Source organism: Botrytis cinerea, chromosome 6, assembly GCF_000143535.2.
Source record: "Botrytis cinerea B05.10 chromosome 6, complete sequence".
Classification (NCBI taxonomy): Eukaryota; Fungi; Ascomycota; class Leotiomycetes; order Helotiales; family Sclerotiniaceae; genus Botrytis; species Botrytis cinerea.
The window spans coordinates 435630-461478 of NC_037315.1; the positions used below are offsets into that span (position 1 = coordinate 435630).

Sequence of the window (25849 nt, forward strand, 5' to 3'; positions counted from 1 at the left end):
GGATTTCCCAGATTTGATCATACAGAGCCGGACTGAAAGCTGTATAGTAGTAACCGTAGATACTGAGTTTTTTTCTTTTTTTACATATGTTACTTTTTGTCTCCATCATCTGTACATAACGCCTTGATAGATAGCTTTCTAAAAGAACTCGAATCCAGACCCTACCAGACACTACAAGATCATCTACATACTACGAAAGTTAGAGACTCGAAAACTTTCTTCAACGATTACCACTTCTGTACATAGTATATCTCACAGTCAATCTATCAAAAACCAGACGAATTTTCGAAAAATCTAACATATGAAATGTCATCTAAATCTCAAACACTCGCCACCTACGAATGGCAAGAAGCAGACCCTCGTTTTGCTCCATTGCCTGGTCAAAACCGGTAAGTGCAGCATTTCACCTTATCCACAGTAAAGTATACTAATCCAATTCCCAGTGCAAACCATCCCATGGCGAAGGTAACCATCATCAACTACAGCGAAGAAAAAGAGTTTTTCATCCATCGCGAACTACTCACTCGCTACCATCCCGGATTATTCACCAGCATCCTCGGCCCCATTGAAAAGCGTAAATCTTTCAAACTTACTGTAGATCCAAGAGTTTTCACAGGATTATTGCAATTCGCATATCGGGGTAGATTTTGGCTACCGGAAACTACTCAAAATATCGAAGTTTTATGGGATCTCTTCATATTTGCCGAGAAGAAGGAGATTGTCATCTTGCAAGATATTTTGATCAATCGCATCGTTTCGTTTTATTTCAAATCGAATACTTTCCCCACAATGGAAACAATCATGAACGTGTACAAGCACACCGCGCCCGAAACCTCGACGCAAACACACTCAATGGCGCGACGTTTCTTAGCCAGATGTTATGTTTCGCAATCTTTAGGATGCTTTTATGGCTCTAAATTTAGAGAGTCAGACGCGAGTATTGACCACGCTCTGTTATGGACGGATGGACTTCAATCTGATACGATGAAGGTAATTTGGGAACCAGCAGGGTCTCCGTGGAAGGTGGAGACAGATCCTAGAGATCCCAAGAGAGTTCATCCATGTGTTTATCATCAGCATGCATTGAAAGAGGTATGTCCCAAGTATAAAGAGACAAGTTTTAACAGCGAGACAGATGCATAAATGGGAGTTTCTGGGTGTTGGGGTTGAATGAGAAGAAGATAATCAAAGTTGAGGATTGGACGGAGGACTTCATGAGAGAGAAGTGAGAGCATCAAGCAACGAACCGTGTCACTCGTTCAACTGTTGAGGATGGGATAAAAAATGAACAAAAAGCCAAACCACTTCAAGGCTTTCCAATCCAAGTCACTTCTGACTACGAACGATTCGCAAATCAAGCACTGTCTCAATCTCACTGACGAAACTTTGTGACCCAAACTCCATTTTAAATGCTATTGAGAGTGTAAATTTGAGTATATTGACAACTGCATCTAACAAACGAAACATAGTGCTCATAATCCCAAGAATCAGCCTTGGACCGAATGATTGACTTTGCAAATTTCCATACACATTCCATTATCATTTACCCTCCCCTGCTTTTGAAAACATAACTCCACACAGCGCTTAGGCAAAACAGTTGCCATACTATCAAATTGCAGACGATTGCTTCGCATAGTCCCTTATTGCTATCTTTTCGCATCGTATGTCTCTTTATTGATGATGTCTCATCTCAGTAGCCCATGCCCTCTCTTTTGTTTATTGGGATCCACTAAATTTTTAGCTGCATCACTTAACACGCCTTTCACCCCATGTGCCTCTCTATCTTCCGCATCAACCTTCTTATGAGCTTGACGCATGGTTTTAAGACTATCCTCCCACCTTTTATGCGATGAGTCTTGGATTCTTGTGTCTCTCCAATTTGCGCAGTGTGATGCTTTTTCGCCACTAGATCCTTGCTTGTGTTGGCCTTCTTACTTATTCGCTTGCCTGCATCTTCAACATTCTTTGAACGTTCTTGGGTTTTGCGATTGCCTAGCATTGTGTATAGAGATATTTGTTTTCAATCTAATAATCGAGTGTAGAGAAATCGGAAGTGGTCAGTTGTGTAAGGAGATGAGTATATTGTCATGATGGAGAAAATGGATGGTCATCAAAATAATTGAACACCATTGTATTTATATTACCACCGAAGCTGGAGTTGGTTTGCCACTTGGCTTAACGTTCAAAATCATTGGAAGCCAAGAGGCGAGTGGTTGTAAAATCACAGATTATATAAGCGAAGAATGTATAAATGCAAGCTCTTGAAATACAGGTCGTAGAGATGCAGGGTACAGGATTCCCGGTTATAAAAGTGAGGGTTGCAGAATTACAGGTTGTCCTTGCTCAAATCGAACGTCTGCTGGATTCCTGGGAGCACTGGATACTGATGCCCATGTAAATTGACCGCCATATAGTTTAGAACCAGGTCAAAAACAAAAAACTCAGATCTCAAATGACTGACAACGTGCTGCGTTGGTGTATAAGAAAGAGCCGACTTCGATTTCTCACGTGAATGATTGCACCACGGCTATAGACTATAATGCTAAATAGTATTTCCAGTGATCGAGGGTATAATGTTTTAAACGGAATTTATTGTATGAATCATTCTCCTAAGCAGCCTTCTTCTCGGCCTCTGGGTGCTCTTTTTCGTAGATCCAGTCATTCAAACCTTTGCGGTTCCTATTGAGTTGTTAGGATATAGCTGCTTCATATTGGTAAAATGGACTAACCTTGCAATCTCGTAGGCATAGAATTGCATTCTAGGGACTAAACAAGGCCGTCATTAGCTTCATCATTCCCAAATTACCACCGTGTCTTAACGTACCAAAGATGGTTGCGTCTTGTTCATATTCAGATTTTGGACTTGTTCTCAACATTGTTCCAAAATTGTAATCCTCCACGGTCTTTTCATATTTCATCATGAAATTTCTCCACCTCTCTTTTCCTGTCTTGCTCTTCATTTCATCCTCATTGATTGTGGCTGCCGGATCAAGCTCTGGGAAATCCGTCATCAAATGTTCATAGATCTCGTTGTCGATTTTTGTGAGTCTGAGAGAGGATCCGCGGACTTTTTCAAGGATTGCCCAGTATGTGGACATATGTTGAACAGCTAACTTCGGTGTTAATGGCGGGGTATTTAGAGAAAGATCTTGGAGCTATGCGGACCTTTGACTGCAAATTGTTTCTCAATCTACAGGTATGTCAGTTCCGTGAACAGTAACGTGTATATAAGAGAATTTTGTGCGCATACAATGGCGGACAACTTACATCTTCAAAATTGTCTGCCTTTTCGGCATCGAACTTGGCAGGTGGCGCACTCATGCTTGCGATTGCGGTAAATTATATGAGATCGCGGTTGCGTTGTTTTTGAGTATAGCTTGTATCGAATGGTGAAAGTCCGAAGGATATGTCTATTATGTGCGATGAAATTCTGTGTCGTTCGTTTGTGCGAAAGGAAAGAAATGGTTTTCAAAAATCAATTATGACGAAGGCGGGGTCCGGAATATTTATTATTCCGATATTTCATTCTGACTTCAAGTGACATCACAACCTTCACAATTGACAGACTTCAGGAACTCTCAACAGAATCTGCCATATCAATATCTAAGTATATGTTAACTGGTATCGAAAGCGTCCCTCCGAGACTGAGACTACTTGGTCCAATGTACCAACGTGAAGCTTCTGGATGATACTTAGACCTATTGGCTTAGAGTCACAGAATGTGATGATCTTTAGCAGGTTACGCAGGCTCTGATCAAAGATGCATGAGAACTGTGATTCTTAGCAGAGGAATCCTGCTTCTCTCATGATAATGCCTCCTCATCAGTCTTGAGCAGCTACACTGGCTACCACCTGGTATATCTTGCATTGGGAGCAGCTGAGCTGGCGGGCACATCTCAGAGTTTCATGGCTACAGATTCATGGCCGCCGTGCATTATTTCCCATATGCAGAGTTCTCAAGTGAGATGAGGCAGTTGAGTCTTTCAATATGATTTCGATTTCGCAAGAATATGAACGTTCCCGATTCATAACTCGAGTCATGGAATATTCTAGGATGAAGGTTTCTTCCAAGAGCTGTAGAGTTTCTTTGACCAACAAGTCCAGGTCGTCGTTTCCATCATCTGCTAAGAAATATATGGGCATTTCAGAAAATACCTTTCTCTTGAGATGTTGTTATATCTAGAAGTACTGATAAATTGGTAAATCGGTAAACCATCGAACATAGACAAAAGACTAATTGAAGAGGGTTAATGTGAACAAGTCCTTGTTCACTATTTGCTATTGAATATAGGATGTGAAATTCACTAAAGACAATTCCACACAAACTTCATCCCTCACTTTTAATTACCTATTCACCGGTTCTTCACTACCTTGCTGGTATCGCTTGCTGATAAATTTTCAGTTCATGGTGATCAACACAATCAATTATCTTAACCAATTTTTCGGGCGCATCCCACCACTTCATAAACAACTTAGTTCTAAATATTCCAAAAGCCATGGAGTATACAGAGAAAATAGGTCCTGGCAACAAGAGACGTAAGTTGTTAAATCAATCTGTTATCCAAATCCTGCTAATAATACCAGTGTCCTTGAGACGGTCTATTGTAGGGTCGATCAAACGATCTTTGTCTCCTCTATCTCGAAAATCCGACTCTCCAACAACATCTCAGACCAGTGGCTGCTCTGTTGAGTCAACTCACAGATCTTTGTCCTCAGTCAAAGGTCAATCTCTGCCAGCTAGTATCTCATCGAAATCTAGCAGGTTCAAGAAATCCAAGTCTTTATCTCCTAGCAGTCATGTTGTCGTTCAACCCACTGAAATATTGTCTTCACAGGAAGCTCAATTGCCTCCTAATATTTCATCATCAGAAACCAAATTGCGCACGTCAAGGCCCTTTTCTTTCAGCAACAGAATATCTGTGCAATCTATGCAGGAGATTTTCTCGCCAAAGAAAGATATCCCAACTCGTGCAGCATCCACTACAAGCAAACTTAAGAGATCTCTTTCCACTAGCTTCTTTAACGATAATAAACAATCTATTCAATCACTCAAGGATGTTCCTTCACAAGAAAACAATCAGTTCCTTCCAACTCAAACGACATCTTTGGCTGAATCGCGCCTTCCTAGGAAACTTCATTCTGCCTTGACAACTCCCAATATTCGATCCTCTATTCAATCTATAAGGGAACTTCAATTACCGGAGAAAGATGTTTCACTTCAAACTCGAGCATCATCTACATCTAGCAGATGTTCTACAGGAGTGTGGGTGCCACCGATGATGAATCAGGCAAAACTGAAATCCGAACAATCCCCTTTGCCCCCAACTACAAAACGGACATCAGTAGTTTCATTTCAAATCCCAGAAGGGGTCCAAGTCAGCCCCTCGCAGAATGATATGTTATTAACTCTTCAGCCTCCATCAAATTCAAGCAAGTCTAATCGCTCAAGTTGGCTATCTGTGTCTCGCACCTCGTCTACAAAGAGCAAAAAACCTTCTCAACCTTCAAGACTCCAGCGTTTAGCATTAGGGCCCGGTAGAGAAACCTCAAGATCTCAACAAAACTACATCTCGACGACTGCCAAAGAGACTACCCTTCCTTGGGATCCTCCCTTCGACAGAAACTGGGACCTTTGTGCCAACGATGGCGTGCCTATGGATCCTGATAAGAGTTTCGAGCATTGCCTTCCACCCCGACCGAACAACAGTTTCTCTCCATTTTTTGATATGCCTACCAAAGTTCGTCGTAAGATATACTCTTACTGTTTGCCTAGTAGCACAAATATCATGATATCTCTATCTCCTGAATTTGCGTGGAGAAATTGTTACCATGATTACTACTTCACTTCACCATGGAACGTTCTTGAAATGGTTTCTGGTGCATTGGCGTCTTTCAGCCTCATGAGAAATGATTTAATGACCTACTTTTGGACCGAATATCAATTTCATGTTACCTTGACTCCATTTTGCAGCTCGATTTTCACTCCGCTCTCGAGTATTTGGTTGCCCAAATTTTTGAATAGGATTCAGCACCTCACAATTGAACTCGACCTTACTCGATTTGGTGGCAATGCACTCAAGTTTGCTAGGCGCTTTGGGTACAACATGGAAACAATGGAGAGTCTTCTACTCGATCTTGTCAGTGGTTTGATGGAACGACGTGGTAGGATGTCTGAGCTTACTCTATTGTGTCGACGTTTCAATGGTTATCGTCCAGTTGATGAAAATGATCCCGATTGGAAGGCAGATGAATCGTTTGGTAAGTTTATCCCTCCTTTCATGTTTCAAAATTCTTTTCGTTCTCTACTAATTAGTCTATCAGAATACTTTCCGAAGGAAGCTATGCAGTTTTGTGATGCAATCATAAACCTTCGTGGCACTGTGAAATCGGTCAGAATCGCCGGATTTCCTCTAGATTATACCCGAACTTTACTGGAATCTATGTTCGGCCAAGGGGAAACCTCGCGTCAGTTCATTGTCCCGGATCGATCTGCTTGGCCACCACTTCCGCAACAATATTCAGGCACAAAGTATACACCAGATCTATATAGTGCTTCTATTTCTCAGATGTCGCCACAATTTCCTAATTATCAGGAAAGTCTCCATAGTCCATGGTTGTACGAGGCGTCAGTCTACTCTCTTGAACGCCCTGAAAACAACAATGATTTCCCGGTGAGACCAGATACTTCGCTGTCTGTTACAACAGTTGGTGACCACGTCAAACTGTATCAGGAATTTTTCTCACCAATCACTTCGACCGACCCATCTCACAGCCCTGTAGAACATTTATTAGATTCGACCGGGGACTCTGCGGTGACCTATCAAGTTATGGAAGCGGAAGATCGTAACAACTCGAAACGACACATGAAAAAGCTGAACCCACGGAATTCCAGAGATTTTAGTCCTGGTCACTTCTATCGTCAGTCGAAAGAAGATCCCGAGGCGGATTTGTATAGTCAAGAAGAACAAACATCGAACATCGCCGTAATTAACCCAATTCAACAAGGATCAGACAATGCATGTGGCAGTCAGAAGACAGATCAAAATGAAGTTCTTCCTTGTGTAGAAGATAGTCATCGACCAGTCTACAACGAGAAAGAAAAACCATTACCTAAGACCCCGAATCTGTCAAGCAAAAGAAGATCGCAATTTGGTGAAAGACAAATGCCTGATATTCCCGAGAGCCCTGTGAACACAACTCGCATTCGCCTGCATACTTCCACCGCTGAAATTAGACCAGGAACACTAAAAGCATCAAGTGATCTCCACTTGAAACGCGTCCGGGCTCACATAGAAAAGTCGACATCAGGAAGCAATGAAGGCTATACCAAGCCTCCACCCCTACCATCTCCTACCAAAGTTACTAAAGCAGAAACTTCTACCAAGTCTAACGGCAATAGTCTTATTGAAGCCTCCTCAAGTGATCCTAGACCAGAGGGCTCGAAATATTGCAATAATTCTAGTTCAACTCACTCATCTCCACAAAATTGCAACAATAATACGCAGGATTCAGTTCCCGAAACACCAATCGACCGAAGTCTACTCCGCACACCTTCACCACCTGCAAGATCAGTCACAGTCACCTCTCCCAATACGCTGAATAGTATGAATGAACGAGACCCCAAATATATTTTGAGCATTCGAGCTCTTCGATCTGCCTCTACATCGACCGAAAGTGTCATTAGAGCTCCAGCAAAAGTTCATCGGCCAGTTTCCTTAGCATATCCAACGACCTGGTCAGGTGTACCTATGATCTCTGCAGGAACTCCTCCCAGAAGTTTCACGAGCACCGGACCGCAGACACAAAGAGGCGAGTCTGCCGAATCGGATTCTAGGAGATTGAGATTCTTGGGTTGGATGCGACGAAGTGGATAGGTTGGCGGAATGTTCTTATGATATTCATTTGTTTCTGTATGCTGGACGATGATCGGGCCTTGGTTTACTGCAGTGGCCGAGTTTGTATCTTATGATCATGACATTGGAGCGTCTGTTAATTGTAATGTTTTCTGTCCTTTGAGTATAGATGGATCTTCAAAAGCTACAAATCCAAAATATAACCTTAAGGAAACATGAAGTTTGAGATAATAGTCACCCACGTGAACTCTTGTATGCGTGGAATTTTGTCGTTCACGCTTCATTAGGTACACCAAGAGCAATCTTACAAATCCTACACATTAACCTCCAAAGCATTGATTGGAATTCTTTGGCGATGACAGGGACATGAGGGCTCGAGGAGGGTAACACAATGTTACGTTACATGGCCCGTGCAGTGATACTAAATTGTCACCTCGTGCTTACATCAAACATCACGCTGTACATATATATAAAGACCATTCCCATCGATTTTTTCATATTTCTCAAGCTCTCTTCAACAATGTTTCTTACTTCGAGATGCTACTATGTGGTTACAAACGATCTCTGATGCTACTTCATTCTTTTGGATAGAGGTGATGCATTTGATTACGGTGAGATCAACTTCACTCCTGATGAGATGTTGGAGTTAGGAATATTTTTATCATCTGCTTTATTTGCATTGCTCCTCTCTTTCGATACTATACCAGAAAAGCGATAAGACTTCCTCCTAGTCACATTCGATGGTTCAAGTGTCTCCCAGAGAGCAAGAGGAAATGGCCAGCAACGACCAAACCTCCAATGATGCAGACTTCACCTCCAAAAAGTCCAACGCTCACGATGAGGGCTTGAGAGAATGGTTCGAAGAATATATGTCAGAAGACGCCAAAATTCTTTCTATTAATCATCATCTAGTTCAGGCTGTAGCCTCTGATGAGCTGGACGAGGATCTAATTGAACAGCGCATATCCAATTCGGCAACCACTCCCATTCTTGGAAGATTCTGCATCAAATGTCAAGAACTTTTTGATAATTGGCCGACATTGGGCAATTCTTCAACTAGAGAGCACGATTCGGAGCCTGGCTCGGAACATGGCTGGGAACACGCGGCTGTGAGGCCATGTAGCTCGTTCGAACTAGAAGCATCAACACGGGCTGGGTGCAAATTTTGCGCGTTTTTGATCCAAGGGCTCAAAGATAAGGAGCTACTTGAACTCTTTCGCAAAATTGAGAATCGGTTGTTACTCTTGGGCAAACATTTAATGTCTTATTTGTCTATTCAGAATTGGGGCGCAAATCCACAACAGCTGCTGTGGTCAAATCTACCGGGTAAGATTTGCAATAGTCGTAACGTCGGAATAGCGTCTGAGTTGTCATTTCATTCCTCTTTCCTTCCATTATCAGGTTCGTAATATTACCATTTGTCCTTATTTAACCTGTTAATTGAAAAAAGCCAATTGTTATGAAGAATCGCCAGATGTACTCAGCACAGCGAACGATTGGCTATCGCATTGTATTCAAAAGCATGAAGCCTGCAAAGGCAATGAACATGGAGCTTTACCCACGAGGCTAATATTCGTCGGCGAAGAATCGCCACGACTTGTCTTCACGTCCGATTATCAAGAGACATTGCGATATGCAGCTCTATCTCATAGCTGGGGTTCTCGCAAGGTTATCGTGCTTACCTCCGAAAACATTGATCAATTAACGAAGGAAATATCACTACAGATCCTACCAAAGACTTTCAACGATGCAATCAACATTACACGGAAACTTGGCATTGATTTCTTATGGATTGACACTTTGTGCATTATACAGAATGATGAAGATGACTGGAATAAAGAATCTGCGCTAATGAGCTCAATCTATGGTGGTTCTGTTATCACAATAGCTGCCTCGTCAGCTCGTGATAGCACCGAAGGTTGTTTTCTTAAACCACCAAACTTTAGTGGCGGCCTTCGAGTACGAATCACTGATGGTGGACATCAAAGAGTACAAGACTTTCGATCCGTGACAGAATACGACCGTTCAACCTTAAGAGCCCATCTTGGAACAAGAGCATGGGTTCTGCAAGAGAAAATGTTGTCGCCGCGAACCATCCACTTTGGTGATCGTGGCGCTTTTTGGGAATGCAGGTCTTCAATTGCGTCAGAGTTCTTTCCCAATGAATTCCCCAACCGATTTGTTAAATCACTTGTCTGTCGCACAAGGAAGTTCGAGTGGCAGTGGCCTCAAATCGTTACTCTTTATTCCGCAGCTAATCTGACATATGGGAAAGACAAATTACCAGCACTTTCTGGCATTGCGAAATCAATATTCGACGAGAATGGCGATCAGTATTTGGCCGGGATGTGGAGGAGAAAAATCGAAGAGCAGCTTTGCTGGGGCCTGCAGAGATGTAAGGCCTCGGAACGACCGCCTTGGCGAGCTCCTTCTTGGTCTTGGACTTCCATCGATGGGTCAGTATCATGGCCTGAATTTTATGAATTGAGCCCTCAGATCTTCGATACCAAATATGCACATGTTGTGGATGCAGACACGACTACTTGCGGCTACAACCTTTTCGGACAGGTCACTGGTGGGTTTATCCGACTTGCTTGCTCTGCTCTGGCAGTTGGCCATATTTTTTACACAGAGACTTTCGATGTGGCAGGATATAAAGATGTCGCTGCAATTTTGTGGAATGTTGGCGGCGAAAAGAAGAAATTCCCAATCCGTTTAGACTGTCTAAATGATGTTGACCAAGACTATCCTCGACCTATACATTTAGTACCACTGATTGGAGGCAAAACTCCCACTTTCATCTTCGGCAGTGAAGGTGAAATAATCAATAAAATGATGATTGCGGGCATCGTTCTTCAAAACGCACATTCCGTATCGAGAACATACACAAGGATCGGAAGTTTCAAGTTTTTCAGTAGATTTCCAGAGATTTATACGATGATTTATACGATGATTTATACGATGATTTATACGATGATTTATACAATGGAAAAAGATGATGAGGAGCTCTATGAGCCATTTTTACAAGTTCTAGAGGAACAAGGTCTGGCGACCGCTGAGGCAGCATGTTCTGAGATTCTATCCGATGCCGATCCTCCCGATCACCGGTATCTCATCACTGTTTTATGATGTCGATTCAAGATACATGGTGAAAGTCAAATTGTGATTTATTCTTGTCTCTGGTCCTAATGAAGGCTTACTCTCTGTCTCTCTGTCTTTTTGTCTTTCTGTCTTTCTGTCTTTCTTTCGTTCTGTCGTTCTGTCGTTCTTTCGTTCTAATGATTTGTTTTTATTTCCATTCCATATCTTGGGGAATGATCTACTCTCCTCACTGAGAAGAAATTGCATCTTTTGATATATGACATCCAAGCAGACTGAGCTCTTGTAGCAAGCTTTACTTATTCATCCTCGTCTTCTCATTTCATAAAAGACTGTATGGGAATCCGAGATGTACAATGATTCGCCACCGATGCTTCTCGTGATATATGATTCCATTGCAGGACTCTAGAGCTCTCACAACATGCGGAGGGGCTTCATCAATGACTTGTCTTCCCACCTACGGAATCTTTCGGCGCTACTTTGTGTGTCTACACCAACATGGATCCTGTCTATCATTTTGTTGGTCTCCAATACAGATTGGAGGCAAAGATATCGAGTTCATGAAAGCTAGACTCGTACGAAACTATGTATGTCTGGTCATAAGCGAACTCGCGATGACTGCTCCGCACTACCATGGGAGCGCCTCAAGCAGCAATCTATTTCATTTAACTTGTTTAGACTTAAACACGGCTTCTTCGTGAATAGACATCGACCCCGCTCGAGCAAACTAGTATTCTACGCATAGATTGTGAATTCCATCCTGTTTTGAACGGAGAAAAAGGGGTAATGAAGGCGTACGTAGCTTGATGTAAAATTCACATGCTCCAATTGTTAATGATCGTGTTGGGGTTTGGCTTTTAACAAAACAGTAACAATGGCTTTGGTGAATAACTGAAAGCCAAAACGAGAATACTCAATACTGAGATAGACTGCTTTTGGTAATCTTGGGATGATGTTGCACTCCCGGCGAGGTACGGTGATGGAATTGGGGTTTCCCGAGAAAGCAAGCTTACCTAATCACTTTCCCCGTTATTCGTTATCGCAATCTACATGTGACCAGGCGTTTTGCGAGGTGAAGATTCGCGTGTCAAGCTTCCATCTCATCTCTTCTACTCTGTGCTGCCTACAAATCGATCCATCGATAAATTTCCTAACATCACGAACTGGTTCAACTACCACTCACCACTATTAACACCAAAGATTTCTTTTTTTCTCATAGATATTTCTCTTGAATAGCTCTCAAATGGTATGGGTCATCAAGAAAGTGTCCTGAATTAACGATCAATCCCACTCTATTTACAATGTGGACTATAGAAAATGATGGAGACTTCTTTGACGGTAGATAGTTATATTGATACATGATTTTGCCCAAAATCATACTAACATACTGCAGGCAAAACGCGATGGCTCGTTCCTGGGAAGAAATATCTCTTCGGTAGGACGGTCTCAGAAGGTCTGTTTGCCCAAAGTCTTTGGCTTCTAACTCAGCTGATGAATGCAAAGACGGCCACTTCGCGATCGCCGACAAGTCAGTTTCGAGACAGCATTTAACGATAGAGGTTGGAGTTGCTGGTCCAGAGGATTGTGTAAGTACGGGCCATGTCGGATCTAAAATCTTTACTGATGACTTTATCAAGAAAAATCCCAAAAGCCGGTCAAAAGTCATTTTGAACGACCAAAAGACTAAAGCTGGCACTACGGTGAATGGAGAGCAAATTAAGGGTATTGAAGACTATGAGCTTGGGAGTGAGGTTAATGAGATAATGATAGGGAGATCTAAGCATGTATTCCGGTAAGAGCTGACCTTGATCTTTTTGACATGTGTTAGTGATGCTGAATCATGTAGAATTACTTGGTGCCATGTTGCCTTATCATTTTCATTCTCTTCAAAAGAACTGAAAGCCAATCCTCTCAAAACACTTTACGCAACATTTGGCCCACTCGACATAAAGGTTCTTACGGAGTATGAACGTGATATAACGTCTCATGTTGTTGTGAAGAAACGCAATACGGCCAAAGGACTTCGAGCTTTGATTAACGGAAAGTATATAGTGGATAATGATACATTCATCAAAGCCATTGTTGATGCTACCACGCCAGAATCAGATGGCACTTGTGGCTTGGAGAAAGATTTCAAAAATAATTTTCCAGATGCTGCTCAATATCTTCCTGAACGCGGCTCGGAACCTACAGATGAGCCTGCGACATCCTATGCTCCTGATCCCTTGAGGCAATCTATGTTTGATGGCTATACTTTCGTTTTCTACGATGAAGCTCAATTTGAGACACTTCTAGCGCCCATTACGGATGGACGTGGTAAAGCGTTATTTCGTGAAGTTGCACCTACACAAACTCCCGCGAATGATTTTGTAAGATATGTAAAGAATGTGGCAGGAGAGAAAGGAGTTGGTGAATTTGAGGATGGAAGCGAGGGAAAGGGTGTTGTGGTTGTGGGCTTCTACCCCATAAAAGGAGATGGCGTTGAATGGTTCAAAGACTTTGCTAGTCAAGTTGCTCTGGCTTTGGATCAACGACTCGTATTACAAAGTGAATTCTTGGATGCAATACTCAAGACAGATGCAAGTTCATTGAGAAGACCTCTTGAAATAGAGATGTCTGGAGTCGTGGCTCCAGCTTCAACACCGGGTAAGCTTTCTATCGAATTCAATAGCGAATGGATTTGCTGACAACTATAAGCCACGTATCCAAACGCTGGTAGACATACAGAGGTGCCTGCTGAGTCTCATCCGATTTTACCCCCCAAGACTAAGCCAGTTGCGTCTCTTAATCCTAACTCAGCTGGTGCTTCCTCCATAGCTTCTGCTCCTAAGGATGCTATCTCGCAAGAAACTCAATTTCGAAGAGGTAGATCGAGGAGAGCAATGACAAGTCGCTTCAGCGGTTTTGATGATGATGACGACGACGATCCTCCACCAGCACCAATCTCTCTAGCTTCTATACCCGAAGCCATGGTAGTAGAACAAGATCTCCCCGAGGAATCCCAAGGTCTATTTGTTTCTCAAGATCCTAACCGAGAGGTTGATACTTACCGCGCAATCTCCCAGTCTGTGGAGCCCGAAGAGTCATCTCAACCGACCCGAACGACACGATCAACCAGAAAAAGGTCTGTACCCCCCATTGCCGAAGAGAAGTCATATATAGATAGTTTCGCACCTACTACCGCATCTTTCAAACGTCAACGCCGAGAAAGAGGCGAACCAACTCCTCCACCTCCTGTTATAAAAAAAGAAGTTGTGGCTCCCGAATCGGCGAAAAAGAAAGAAAAGAAAGAGGTCGATATCCTAGCCCTGGTAGCCCAACAACGTGAACGCGCTGAAGCAGCTGCACAAGCTGAAGAAAAATCTCTGAAACAAGCAGTCTCAACAATTGATATCGAAGAAATGCGGAAGCTAACGATAGTGGAGGATATGGAAGTCAAGCGTTCCAGACCGGCACCGAAAACAACGAGGCACATGGACGAAGGCGATAGATGGGATGATAAATGGAATGGACGAAAGAACTTCAAGAAATTTAGAAGAAGAGGTGCAGAAGATGGACCAGTAAGAGCTCACGCTAGAGTCATCGTACCTCTTGAAGAAGTCAAGAAAAGGGGCAATGGAACCGGTGATGAATACTGGGGTCTAGAAGGAAACGACAGCGATACCCAACTCCGAAGAAACAAAGGCAAAGGAAAAGGAAAAGAAACACAGACGCAAACACCCACAGAAATCCAAGATACACAAACCCCAATCTCCTCATCCCGCTCCAAAGCAAAACCGAAATCGAAACCACAACCCCGAGAAATCAACTCTGAAAACGAAGATGAGGAATTACCTGAAAATCCCATGGATGCACGTGCTCTGAGTGCAGAAGTGGAGGTAATACCAGAATCAGAGAATGAGAGCGGAAATGGAAATCAAAATGGAAATGAAGACAATCCAGGTATATTCCGATCTCTTACCCCTGCATCCACGGGACGAAGTTCACGAGCTACGACGACCCCAGGGGCAAGTTTGAGGAGTAGTGGGTTGAGTGGGCGGAGGGAAAGGGATGGTAGTGTTGGGGTGGTTGGGAATAAGAGGGCTGCGGCGAGTTCGGTGGGGAAGACGGCGCCGGTTAAGAGGGTGAGGACGGGGGCGGGGACGGCGGTGGGGAGTGGGAGGAGGAGGGTGGTGGTGGAGGAGGAGGATGAAGATAGGTTTGTTTTTAGGTAGGTGGGAGGTGGTAGGGTGGGAGATGTGGGTGTAAGGGAGCTGGGGAGTTTAATGGTTTGCTCAGTGATCTGTTTTGATCTGATCTGATCCGATCTGGTCTGGTCTGGTCTAATCTGGATTAATAGATTCTACAGTGATTGATTTTACTGTCTACATTCCAATTTATTTTCGAGAGCTCATATTCATCTCTTTACGTTTGTCTATATAATAGATTGCTGTTCATAGGAGCATCTATACAGCTATGCTCAAATATGTAATAATCCAGGCAAATCTAATCTATCTAATTTCCTATACTCTATACACTCCGAATATACACACATCACAAACTCTCCATCTCTGTAGCACAATTCTTTCTTCTCTTTTCTCATCTAATCCATATCCTCCAACCCTCCCACTCCCTCAAACTCCTCCTCTCCAACACTAATCCCCACCAAACACGCCTCTAACATCCCCTCCCAATTAACCCACGGATGCACCTCCCCAAACAATCTCGTCCCATCTCTTCCCGCACACTTTAGTAACTCTGGTTCGCCTCCCGGATGATACGGGAGATAGGGCGTAATATTATACACCTTGCCTCCGAGCACCGTCCAGGCATCTTTCCCTTTCCTTCCGGTGAATTGTTTGAGGAGAGAAGGAGGAACGCGCAGGAGAGGAGTCGAGGGAGGGAGATTCCGTAGGTTGGCGGTGGGTGAGGAGGTGAGACGTGCCCAGTCGAGGGGGGAGTGGTTGGGGGTTAGGAGGACCTTTTTGCGCGGTTTGGAGGGGATGCTTTTGTGGGTTGGTGGGGGAGCGAGGGAGGGCGCGGCGAGGGAAGAGGGGTTGCGGTTTGGGAGGGGTGAGCGGTTGGGGAGGGGGCCGCGAGAGGGCGCGGAGAGAGATGTGGTTGAGGACGAGGATGGAGATGCGGATATAGGGTTGAAGGCCGGGAGAGGATTTAATCGTGGAGGTACTCGCGGCCCGGTATTCGAAGCGCGCTGTGCGGAATTCGCAGCAGGGAACGAGGGGATTTCCGGCTCGGAATCCAATTCGCAGTCGAGTTCTGCGTCGGAGGATAGAGATGAAGAGTTCGTAGCGTCGAGGGAAAAGATGGGGATCGCGGGGCCTTGAGAGGGTTGAGAAGCGTGCGCGCGCGGAGTGGTTGGGGATTGGGGGGTTGGTCTGGTCTGAGGTTTGGGCGTGGGAGTGGGCTTTTTGAAGAGGGCGGGTGGAGGGGGCATTGCGGCGCGGTCGAGGGCTGCTTTGCTGGGGGGTGGTGAGATGGGTTGAGATGGAGAGGAGATTTGGAGGGTGGGCGCGTTGGGTTGGGGGGTTGATAGTGAGGATGGTGAGGTTGAAGATTTCTCTGCTCTGTGTTCCTTTTCTTTGGGGCGTTCTTCTGCTACTGTAATGCTCGGCGTTGAATCTTTCTTTCCTCCTTTCGCTTTCCCTTTCTCGTCTCCGTCTCCGTCTCCATCGCCATTGCGATTGCTATCTCCATCTTGAATATTGTTCCCCGGTTGCACATTTAATCGCTGCAGAAAAGTCCACCATCCCGCAGGCGCATGTTTATAATATAGAAAAGAAACGGAGGCGATCAGGAGACCGAGTCCCAGAAGGACCATGGTAGGTTGTCTGATGTGTGTGAGGAATGAATGAATGAGTGAGTGAATGAGTATCTAATATCCCACCTCCTATTCGTTCTTGCTTGTACGTACGTACGAGTAGGTACCTAGCTACAGGTACTTGGAAATATATGTGACGATGAAAAGAAAGAAATGGATTTGTAATCAGTTATGGATATCAAGAGCATCTCAGCCTTGGATGACTATGGATAATTCATGCGATTCATTTTGGGTGTAGTGTAGCCTTTCGGTAGTTTTCAGTGAAGAGAAGTAAGAATGAGGAAGGACCCTTTTCGGTAACGGGATGGGACTTGCGACTGACTGGGTGGATCGGGGTTTGGTGATTGGATGGGAGATGGGATGGGATATCGGTAGGGCCCGCCTTATGCTTTATGCTTTGTGTCTTTTGGGATTTGGGATTGGGATTGGGATTGGGATGATGATGGATTTGGTTTTGATATCTTGTGATTATTACCATCTTTGATGTTTGCTGTATTTATCGAGTATTTTGGTTGACATACGTATATATTATATACGCGTGTATATAATATAGTTACGCGTGTATGTCAAACATCTAATTCCCACATTCAAATCCAACCCATCTACTTTGACTTTCACAAGACAGTTCATCGTAGACTCGCTGCAGTGTTGTACACTGTACTGTACTCTGTTCCGTCACCCATCACCCAGACAAGCCTGTCCACTAAGCCTTAAGCGTATGTACAACACCACTGTGCATACGCGCAACAGGGGAATCCCTCATGGATTAGGCATAGAGGTCCCGGGAACGGAATCTCAAACAAGGAAGAGGTGCTTTCCATGTGTCTAGGTATGTCTGTGTCTGACTCTTCATGCACTTTTTGCTGTTCCCCATGATCTTCGCAATTGTCTTCTAGAGGGGATGGGTGGGGGATTGGGAAGTGGGAAGTGGCCTTTGAGCATCAGTTGGTTGGTTGCTGCTTGGATGCGTGTGCTGAGGGAGGGAGGGGTTATGTTGTTTTCTTCGCTGGGGATGCCATCACATGCTGAAGTGAGGTTGTTAAGGAAGGATAGGTCGGCTGCTAGATGTGTGCTATATGTTGAAGTTATCGAGGAAGGACAGATCGAGTGCCAGCTGTATGGTTGCTCGATTCATTGCATTGCATGAATTTGCAATCTAGACAGCATATATGAGTTGAAGGTATACAGAGGGAGTGGTGAGAGAAGCAATCTAACCTGTTACAAGAGTGATATTCTACATGTCTAGCACATCAATTCCACGTCAAAGAATGTCTAGTACCTGCATGTGGAGGAAATGTAGGCATAGGATGAACATGACTTTGGAAAGACCTTGAGATGTGTAGGTTAGAGCTGCCATCTACTTGCTATCTACTCTCTACTGCTTGCTCTCTACTACTTGCTCTCTACATACACACGCTCTGATGTAAAACGGCATAAAGAACAATCACAACAACAATACGAATAAGGAGGTCAACTCTGGCGATGATTAAATTATAAAGTACCAAATGTCTTACCTGATACCCAGACACTCATTAGCTCGAGAGAAACGTTGCCCTTTTCTCCTATACCCCGTCCGTGTAGATGATGATTTACACAAACGTTGAACTGTTCCAGTTTTATGCTTTTTCCAGCTTTCCACGTTTTACCGTCCCCGTATAACTAGTTCGTGAAATCCTCAATGCTCATCATTCATATTCATGAGGTTTCAATGATTCCAGTATTGTGGATATTCCAAGCTCCTGCAATCCTCATGGTTCCTCTTCCTGTCCGATTCTACTCCATCTAATCACTACGCTCTCATCATAGAGAAACTCCTTTTTTATTATTGTTTCTTAGAACTTCTCCCGCCAAAAAATAATAATATCATATTTCCATCTATTCATTCATTCATCCAGACATCCAGACATCTATCCCCTCCATCCCGTCCCATCCCTTCTCGTCCCATTCATTCGCTTGATACTAATGAAAATCGGCCGCCTCATTATCAGTGGCCCATCAACTACTACCTACTCACCACTCACCACTCACCACTCACCACTCACCACTCACCACTCACCACTCACCACTCACCATTCACCACTCACCACTCACCACTCACCACTGCATCTACCCCCGTCTCCCAAAAACACAAAATTCACTCCCTCTCTACACCTCACCCCTCAAAGACCATAAGCTCGACGCCTCAAATCGACTTCTTCCCGGAATTCTCCCTCGCCCATATAGTACAATAATGCCATAATGCGAGTGGTTTCGCAGAAAGATTCTGCGCCGTTGACTGCCAAAAGTGGTAATCCAAATATGCCTTCCTACGATAAGACAAATCCCAATCGACCATTGGCACCCTCCAGTGCTTCGGCGAATCGAGGAAACAAACCCAAGACTCCATTAACTCCAAAAGTCTCGACGACAAGACCTGCTTCAAGACAATCTCGTTCGGAAAATACTACGCCGAATAATATAAAAGACGATTCCTCGACTCTCGGTCCTCCATTCCTAAATGGTAACAATACATCTGGAAGACCAACTACAAGAAAGACTCGCTTTGATAGTATAAGTCATTCACCATCTGGAACTCCCATACCGTCGGAAGGTCCTCGATTATATGATCCTTCACAGCATGCGTCTGGCTTGGGGATTTCAGGCATGGAGAGGGATACAACGAAACGACCAACTGTAGCATTCAGTCCCTCGAATTCAGAGTTAAATTATTCACAATCATCGCAATCCTCTGCCGACTCCAAATTCTTCTTTGCTAGTGATGCGAAACCACATAGTCACAGTACGCAGCAAACAAAACCTCCGCCCACTAAAAAACCTGCCGCCTTCTTTCATGCCAATGGAGATAAAGTTCCCAAGAAACAACCACCGCGTTCTGGAGCTTCGACCGTAGGATCAACTATTGGAGAGGAAAGAGGTCACGCAAAGTTTTTTCATGCCAATGGTACTCCGGAATTAGGACTATCGCCTTCACCACAATTTGCGCCTCCTCGCCCGAGTTCGGTTCTCTCAACTCATTCTCGAGTCACTTCACCACGATTAGCAAATCCTACGACATCCCCTTCACAACGGCCCACGTCACCACAAAAATTAAATACTCAATATGCCTCAATATCAACAGCCAGATCTCCAACCCCGCTGGCTTCTCCTGTTTTACCTCGACCAAAAGCTGTGGTTCGTGGACAATCGGCGAATAACATCACACAGTCAAGAAGAACAAGTGCAGATGGGGGGTTTGGACATCAACGAAATACAAGCACAGGATCGTCTATGGAAAGATTGGTATTGACAAGGAAGGTTTCATCAGGAGGTCATTCTACGGATATACCAAACCCAATAACAATCACAGAACCATCAAGTCCAGCCTCGATGTCAAATACAGATGAGATACCTGAAGGGGAGGAGGAGGAGGAGGAGGAAGGGGAAAGTGAAGATGAGGACGAGGAGGATGGCGACGATGATGGGGAATCGCTTTCCTCTGAAGACGAAGTGATAGAAGAAGTCCTCAAAGCCGGAGGTTCGATAGAGCGTATGAACGAATTAGCAGCCATCGCACGAAACGAAAGAAAGGTTTTAGATCTGGAAATTACAAACTCATCGCTTGCAGCTATAAATCGAACTCTAGAACGAGAAATGAGGAGGCAGACTGCGGAATTACGAAGATATAAACGACTTAGTCGTTCTGGTCGATTATCCATGGCCACGGGAGCTTCATCACGTGCAACAAGTGGGACTTTAGCTGTTGTGGATGAGAGGGAGGGCAATAGTTTATCAGATATTAGTCAAGGGAACTCTGATTTAGATGATGAAGAAGATGAAGAAGAAGACGATGAAGATCCATCTTCTGAAGAAGATCTCATTGATGCCGGAACGTTAAGTCCTGGCGCGGTAGCAGAACATGATCTCAAACATCGAAAGAAGGACGAGAAAAGATTACGACTCGATTTATCAAAACATCAACAACTGCTAATCGACAGTCAAAACATGAATCAAAGTCTCAAAAAATGTTTAGGCTGGACCGAAGAACTCATCAACGAAGGGAAAAGAGCATTAGAATATAAAGTTAAAACCAGCGATATAGAACCTCTCGCACCTCGCGTCTTAGCACCAGATGAACTCGACGATAATGACGTTGAAATGGATAATGAGGGTATGTCAGCAATTGGTGCGAGTCTTTTGAGAGAAGCCAGGAAAGCAGCAGCGGAACAAAAGGAGAAGGCGAATAATCTTGCGGTACCCACGGAAACAGATGAACAATTGGAGGATTTAACTCAGGATATTCAATTTGCGCTTTTTGCGTCAGGGGGATCAAGTGAAATTCCAGTGGAAGAGAAGAGTGAGGAAAGACCGGAATCGATACCACTTGCTCCACCTACTAGTCCATGGGTTTCGACTTTTACATCGAGGTTGCAAACTCGTTCGTAGGAGGGAGGGGATAGAGAAAGGGGAAAAAAGGGAAAGGGACGGGAAAAGAAGAGGATATCTTGTACGAATGAAAGGAGGAAAGACAGACGTGCATAGCATAGCATATCGCCACTCATAAATTTGCAATCCGTAATGCTTTCTTTATTTTTCTGCTTTTTCTCCACAGTCATGGTCTGGACTTGGACGCGGGACGGCTCATACGGAATGGATATTTGTTTTCAAGGGGTTTGGCGTTCTTTCTCTTACTGGTATATACACATGGATCCCTGGATTGGCATTGCGAAGGGCGCATATTTTTGCCATTCTATCTTATGGATGAGGTTCAGGATGGGATGCGGGTTGGGATGGGCTTGCATTGGATTTATTTGGATTGCTTTTAAATTGGATTGGGAAGGGTTGAGGGCTGAGGGTCGAAAGGGGAAAGGGGAAAGGAAGGAAAGAAATTCTATTTTATTTGGTTTTATGTTTTGTGTGTGTGTCTGTCTTTTTTTTTTTTTTAACTTGTTTGACTATGTTGTGGATTGACTGGGTGATTTTTATATTGATTTGATCGATTTGATCGTGGTGATTTAATTTCTTGATTTAATTGATTGCTTCGCGTTTATACACACATCACATATATGTATATATGCATATATGCATGTATGAGATGTGTAGATAGACATATGAAGGATTCACATGATGTTATGTAGATATCATGAATGGTATACAGTACCTCGGTTAAATGGGTGGATGGATGGATGGATGGATGGGTGGATTATGGATGGATTGATGGAGAGGTAGAGGAAGATAGAAAGGAAAAGGTAAATAAATAGAGATGGAGAGGAATAGGAATAGGAAAAGGTAGATGATTATTTAGACAGGGAGAGAGAGAGAGAGAGATGGAGGAGTAAAGATAGAGTATATAATTATAATCTTATATTCATACATATATATATATACACGCACACGCGAGGAAATCGAATTGAATTATTTTGAATTGAATTATCCTATCCTATCCTATCCTATCCTGCTATTCAGTCCCATCCCATCCCATCCCATCCTACCATCCCATTCCATTCCATCCCCATCCGAATAATAGAAATAAGAATAAACGAATCCCAAGCATAAGTGGCGAGATAGATAAATACCTAGTTAAGTCGTCCTTGCAAAAAGAGACAATATGAGATGAGATGAGAGAGAATACCAACCAACAATTTTTACATACATAAAGATAATAATAAAATACACAACCTTACTTCACTGCGGACAATATTACAACATTATGATATTAATCTCAGCAGTCTCTTCCTTGTCCCTTCTCTTCCGACTATTTTGTTCGTCTTTCTTTATCTTTATCAGATGCATGGTTGGCTGATTGATCGATCGAATATTTGCAAATTCCTCCGTTTTCGTCCCAAGCCGTAGGTTTCCATTTCAATTTCATGATCCGATATCGAGTTCCTGCAGGCCTGATATATCGATGACATCTTGACTCTGGACTGATATTCTCGAATCGAAAGTCATCGGGATGCGGTTTATCTGCAATTTATTAATTCGCCATCCAGAGTTTCCCATCCCTTCCCTTCCCATCACAATTTAACCCCCTAACCATACTTCTTCTCGAGCTTCTTCAACATTCCCGTGACGCTCTTCTCCAATCTACCAGCATTATCTTCCAATCGGCCTCTTGGTCCTTTTTCCTTTCCATCTTTCTTTTCATCGCTCTTTTTCCCCTTTCCGCTTCCCTTCCTTTTCATCTTTACTTCGATTTCTGTAGGTCTGTAGACTTGTTGATGGATGCTGTAATCATTGGCTGACATTAATGGTTGGCCGGAACTGGTTTGTGCGCCTGTATATGTGTAGTTTGAGAAGCCTCCTGGAGGGGAGAGAGGTTGGAGACCGGGGGCTGGAGAGGAGATAGGTGGGTTTTGGTGCTGGGGGGCGAAACCGGGAGAGAAGAGGCCGGGGGTGGGTAGGTTATGGGCTGCGTAGGAGGGATTAGAGGGAAAGGTCGCGTATTGAGTTGTGGGTTGGTTGGGGGAGACAGGGGGGGAGGAGTAGGCGGGAGGAGAGGGGCCAGTGGGAGTTGGGAGGGGAGGGGTGCTGTCAGTTGGGGGTGGTGCGAATGTGTTTGGCGAATTTGCGGTGGGTGGGGGTGCAAATGAAGGGGTTTGGGCTGCGAACTGTTGAGAAAATTGAGAGCGAAGTCCAGATGTAGATGAAACAGAGCTGGGGAAATAGTTCGAGTTTGGAGGGGTATTGGTATGTTGTGGTGGGGTTGCTCCAGAAAAGCTTCCTTGTCCGTGCGCCGGCTGTTGAGGTGGAGACATCATTGGGAAAGTTTGCTGTCTTTGGAATTGTGGTGGTGAAGCAGGTGTCGAAAAGCTTGGATGTTGCTGAAATTGTGATGGCTGAGAGAATTGTCCTTGATCAGAAGTTGCAGCGTGGACAAGTGGATTTCCCGCCCCATCTTCTGGCGGGGGTGTCTTTTCTCGATGTTGAATAGCTTCGGGAGCAGCTGGTGCAGCTGGGTTATATGCCATCGGCGCAAAAGTAGCAGGAGCTTGTGATGGTTGGCTGGGGGGATTTGGCGGCCCAGGAAATGAAACATTAATAGCAGCTGGAGGAGAACTTCGAGATGTCTTGGTTCTACCATGATGATATGAAGGGTCCAAGATAGCTACGTTTTCCAATTGCTGAACTACTGGACTCATATCGTCTGCGTGAGATGGTGGTGGTGCTGGCTCATCTTCAATCATAATTTGATGTTGAGGTAGAACTCTCCGCACCCCATTCACAAAACTAAGTGCATCTTCTTTATTCCAGAAGTACAGATCAATAGTGTGAAGTCTGTACATGTACTTAGTCTCGTTTCGAGGATCAAAAGTTGGTAAATGCCATTCTTGGGCACCAATTGGACTATTTCTTTGCTGTCCGTTTGGCCCATCTATAGTCAAAGTGACTAATGTGGTGTGCTTGTAGGAATATTTGACATGAGCAGAATCAAGATCTGGTAATTGTGATATCAGTAAATGTGACTTTCGCTGTTTGCTCGCATGTGTCTGACTTACGACCAGTGAAAGCATCTTGATCCGGAGTACCGGCATTATTAGCTATTTCCAGTCGAGCTCTTCTCTGTCCTGCATTCTCGAAAAGATAGACGTATGAGCCTTTATCAAATCGGTGATGAGGAGGTTTGACCGTTGGTGGACCATAGTAATAATGTATATCTGCGAACCTATCGAGGATTGGATCAACAACTTATCTATGGACATTCAAGAGCTTTTGCTTACAGAGTAGCTGCGAGATCTTCTCCTGGTCTGACTGCCATTCTATCGACCTGCGATTATTGATAGCTGAAGAGATACTAATAATAAGAAGTGAAGTCAAACGCTTTCTTGCGCGACGAAAGAACAATAGAGAAGAGAAAGAGAAATACAATTATACTTAGCAGAAGAGAAAGAAAAGAAGAGAAGAGAAGAGAGAAACAGGAAGAGACTAGACTTATTATTATCACAATAATTCATACCTACCGAGCTACCTGCGGCATGGGGGTTGAGTGCCATGTCGGCGGCAAGCTGCATGAAGTGAGAACCAATGAGGGGTGGAATTGAGGTGATGAAAAGTTCATGCCTGAAAACCTTATCGCGATTAGATAAGGCAAAAATAAATTATTTTGGTTTTTGGCTTCATTAGAAAGTAGAACGAGACGAATATCTTCCAAAAGGTGTTATATGGGATTATTTCGAAGGCGCAATTACTGAATCTGCAAAGGTAAGTCCTGCGAAAATCTGAACGTAGCAATCCAATGACATTGGCACGAAAACTGGCTAACATGCATCTCAGCATCTCATCTACTCTCCACTTTGAAGAATATATCCCCGATAAATCGCACCAATTGTGCCCGCGCGGGCTTGCGAATTCGTCTTAGAGACTCCCAATCTTCATCATGTCTCTCGTCACTCTCTCTCACGTATCATCACATCTTCAAAATGCCTCTAAAGCTCGACTTGGGCTCACTTCGGTTCCTTCCTCGAACATGATCCTCACTCTCATGCTCAGTCTCCAATCCTCTGGGTTCCTTTCTTCTGTCACCCGTGGTGGCCTCACTCCTCCTCCCATGGATGAATTATCCACATATGTACCAGAACCTGTTACGCAGCGAAACATCTCATCAAGGAGGTTGTGGTTGGGAATGAAGTACTGGAATAATGAGCCGGTGTTGAGTGAAATGTCAATGATCAGTAAGCCTACAAAGAGAATTTGGATGGATGTCGAGGGACTTTCGAAAATTGTAAGGGGAAAGGACGCAAACTTTGTGCGGGGTTTGAGAAAACCGGGAGAGTGTATCTATATCACCACATCGAGTGGAATCATGGAAGCAAGAGAATGCGTAGAGAGGAAGGTGGGTGGTATGCTTTTATGCAGAGTCGTATAGGTGATGATGGTCAGGAAAATGTGTAAAATTACAGGGCATGATCATTTGTGGGAGTTCAACAAGTGTACAAAAAAAGATACTGGGTTTGCTCAAAGTGCTAGACCATTAACGGCTCGGGAGGTGAATTTCGATTCCATACTTCAAAAAAGGATAAATTATTGCGTTGGCTTAAAAACATATGCTACTCTACAATCCCTCAATCAAAAAGATTATAACGCCTGAATAGCCATCGCCTTA

At 44.0% G+C, this 25849-nt stretch overlaps 9 protein-coding genes across 11 annotated transcripts; 6 read left to right on the plus strand and 3 right to left on the minus strand.

Moving 5' to 3' along the window:
* Positions 1-279: 279 nt before the first annotated feature.
* On the plus strand, positions 280-1299 carry BCIN_06g01190 (hypothetical protein). The gene is made up of 3 exons (XM_001560214.2): positions 280-389; positions 444-1092; positions 1136-1299. Exons 1-3 carry the CDS (start codon positions 307-309, stop codon positions 1172-1174), a joined length of 771 nt encoding a protein of 256 aa, XP_001560264.1. The 5' UTR covers positions 280-306; the 3' UTR covers positions 1175-1299.
* A 963-nt stretch (positions 1300-2262) lies between these two features.
* BCIN_06g01200 (hypothetical protein) lies at positions 2263-3441 on the minus strand. Of its 2 annotated transcripts, none has more exons than XM_001560216.2 (5): positions 3268-3441; positions 3166-3190; positions 2825-3109; positions 2730-2766; positions 2263-2679 (listed from the first exon to the last, which is right to left on the minus strand). In XM_001560216.2, exons 1-5 carry the CDS (start codon positions 3319-3321, stop codon positions 2610-2612), a joined length of 471 nt encoding a protein of 156 aa, XP_001560266.1. In that variant the 5' UTR covers positions 3322-3441; the 3' UTR covers positions 2263-2609. The 2 variants fall into 2 exon arrangements, with proteins under 2 accessions (XP_001560266.1, XP_024549113.1); XM_024693327.1 differs by having other exon boundaries at positions 3251-3441.
* Positions 3442-4239: 798 nt separating this feature from the next.
* Positions 4240-8069, plus strand: BCIN_06g01210 (hypothetical protein). The gene is made up of 3 exons (XM_024693328.1): positions 4240-4536; positions 4585-6258; positions 6322-8069. The coding sequence occupies exons 1-3, from the start codon at positions 4497-4499 to the stop codon at positions 7872-7874; spliced, it is 3267 nt and encodes a 1088-aa protein (XP_024549114.1). The 5' UTR covers positions 4240-4496; the 3' UTR covers positions 7875-8069.
* A 306-nt stretch (positions 8070-8375) lies between these two features.
* On the plus strand, positions 8376-11052 carry BCIN_06g01220 (hypothetical protein). Of its 2 annotated transcripts, none has more exons than XM_024693329.1 (2): positions 8376-9254; positions 9304-11052. In XM_024693329.1, exons 1-2 carry the CDS (start codon positions 8594-8596, stop codon positions 10980-10982), a joined length of 2340 nt encoding a protein of 779 aa, XP_024549116.1. In that variant the 5' UTR covers positions 8376-8593; the 3' UTR covers positions 10983-11052. The 2 variants fall into 2 exon arrangements, with proteins under 2 accessions (XP_024549116.1, XP_024549115.1); XM_024693330.1 differs by having other exon boundaries at positions 9319-11052.
* Positions 11053-11949: 897 nt separating this feature from the next.
* Positions 11950-15199, plus strand: BCIN_06g01230 (hypothetical protein). Its single transcript, XM_024693331.1, has 6 exons — positions 11950-12290; positions 12346-12405; positions 12456-12538; positions 12590-12744; positions 12799-13598; positions 13650-15199. Exons 1-6 carry the CDS (start codon positions 12254-12256, stop codon positions 15164-15166), a joined length of 2652 nt encoding a protein of 883 aa, XP_024549117.1. The 5' UTR covers positions 11950-12253; the 3' UTR covers positions 15167-15199.
* A 19-nt stretch (positions 15200-15218) lies between these two features.
* Positions 15219-17246, minus strand: Bcirc21. Its single transcript, XM_024693332.1, has one exon. It carries the CDS (start codon positions 16768-16770, stop codon positions 15535-15537), a length of 1236 nt encoding a protein of 411 aa, XP_024549118.1. The 5' UTR covers positions 16771-17246; the 3' UTR covers positions 15219-15534.
* A 1163-nt stretch (positions 17247-18409) lies between these two features.
* Positions 18410-21645, plus strand: BCIN_06g01250 (hypothetical protein). The gene has a single exon (XM_001560220.2). The coding sequence runs from the start codon at positions 19009-19011 to the stop codon at positions 21190-21192; it is 2184 nt and encodes a 727-aa protein (XP_001560270.1). The 5' UTR covers positions 18410-19008; the 3' UTR covers positions 21193-21645.
* A 512-nt stretch (positions 21646-22157) lies between these two features.
* BCIN_06g01260 (hypothetical protein) lies at positions 22158-24738 on the minus strand. Its single transcript, XM_001560221.2, has 3 exons — positions 24468-24738; positions 24246-24412; positions 22158-24184 (listed from the first exon to the last, which is right to left on the minus strand). Exons 1-3 carry the CDS (start codon positions 24503-24505, stop codon positions 22779-22781), a joined length of 1611 nt encoding a protein of 536 aa, XP_001560271.1. The 5' UTR covers positions 24506-24738; the 3' UTR covers positions 22158-22778.
* A 130-nt stretch (positions 24739-24868) lies between these two features.
* On the plus strand, positions 24869-25849 carry Bcmrps8. Its single transcript, XM_024693333.1, has 2 exons — positions 24869-24948; positions 25021-25849. The coding sequence occupies exon 2, from the start codon at positions 25124-25126 to the stop codon at positions 25610-25612; it is 489 nt and encodes a 162-aa protein (XP_024549119.1). The 5' UTR covers positions 24869-24948; positions 25021-25123; the 3' UTR covers positions 25613-25849.

Bases quoted from the DNA above. Each gene is read 5' to 3' on its own strand.
- BCIN_06g01230 (XM_024693331.1), top strand. From the start codon at position 12,254: ATGTGGACTATAGAAAATGATGGAGACTTCTTTGACG. The intron at 12,291-12,345 runs GTAGATAGTTAT...AACATACTGCAG, and splicing joins TGATGGAGACTTCTTTGACG to GCAAAACGCGATGGCTCGTT. The intron at 12,406-12,455 runs GTCTGTTTGCCC...ATGAATGCAAAG, and splicing joins CGGTAGGACGGTCTCAGAAG to ACGGCCACTTCGCGATCGCC.
- BCIN_06g01190 (XM_001560214.2), top strand. From the start codon at position 307: ATGTCATCTAAATCTCAAACACTCGCCACCTACGAATGGCAAGAAGCA. The intron at 390-443 runs GTAAGTGCAGCA...TCCAATTCCCAG, and splicing joins CCATTGCCTGGTCAAAACCG to TGCAAACCATCCCATGGCGA. The intron at 1,093-1,135 runs GTATGTCCCAAG...ACAGCGAGACAG, and splicing joins ATCAGCATGCATTGAAAGAG to ATGCATAAATGGGAGTTTCT.
- Bcirc21 (XM_024693332.1), bottom strand. From the start codon at position 16,770: ATGGTCCTTCTGGGACTCGGTCTCCTGATCGCCTCCGTTTCTTTTCTA.
- BCIN_06g01210 (XM_024693328.1), top strand. From the start codon at position 4,497: ATGGAGTATACAGAGAAAATAGGTCCTGGCAACAAGAGAC. The intron at 4,537-4,584 runs GTAAGTTGTTAA...TAATAATACCAG, and splicing joins AGGTCCTGGCAACAAGAGAC to TGTCCTTGAGACGGTCTATT. The intron at 6,259-6,321 runs GTAAGTTTATCC...TTAGTCTATCAG, and splicing joins GAAGGCAGATGAATCGTTTG to AATACTTTCCGAAGGAAGCT.
- BCIN_06g01260 (XM_001560221.2), bottom strand. From the start codon at position 24,505: ATGGCAGTCAGACCAGGAGAAGATCTCGCAGCTACTCT. The intron at 24,413-24,467 runs GTAAGCAAAAGC...AATCCTCGATAG, and splicing joins GAAGATCTCGCAGCTACTCT to GTTCGCAGATATACATTATT. The intron at 24,185-24,245 runs GTAAGTCAGACA...CACAATTACCAG, and splicing joins TCAAGATGCTTTCACTGGTC to ATCTTGATTCTGCTCATGTC.
- BCIN_06g01220 (XM_024693329.1), top strand. From the start codon at position 8,594: ATGGTTCAAGTGTCTCCCAGAGAGCAAGAGGAAATGGCCAGCAACGAC. The intron at 9,255-9,303 runs GTTCGTAATATT...AATTGAAAAAAG, and splicing joins CTCTTTCCTTCCATTATCAG to CCAATTGTTATGAAGAATCG.
- BCIN_06g01250 (XM_001560220.2), top strand. From the start codon at position 19,009: ATGCGAGTGGTTTCGCAGAAAGATTCTGCGCCGTTGACTGCCAAAAGT.
- Bcmrps8 (XM_024693333.1), top strand. From the start codon at position 25,124: ATGTCTCTCGTCACTCTCTCTCACGTATCATCACATCTTCAAAATGCC.
- BCIN_06g01200 (XM_001560216.2), bottom strand. From the start codon at position 3,321: ATGAGTGCGCCACCTGCCAAGTTCGATGCCGAAAAGGCAGACAATTTT. The intron at 3,191-3,267 runs GTAAGTTGTCCG...ACATACCTGTAG, and splicing joins AGGCAGACAATTTTGAAGAT to ATTGAGAAACAATTTGCAGT. The intron at 2,680-2,729 runs GTTAGTCCATTT...ACAACTCAATAG, and splicing joins TATGCCTACGAGATTGCAAG to GAACCGCAAAGGTTTGAATG.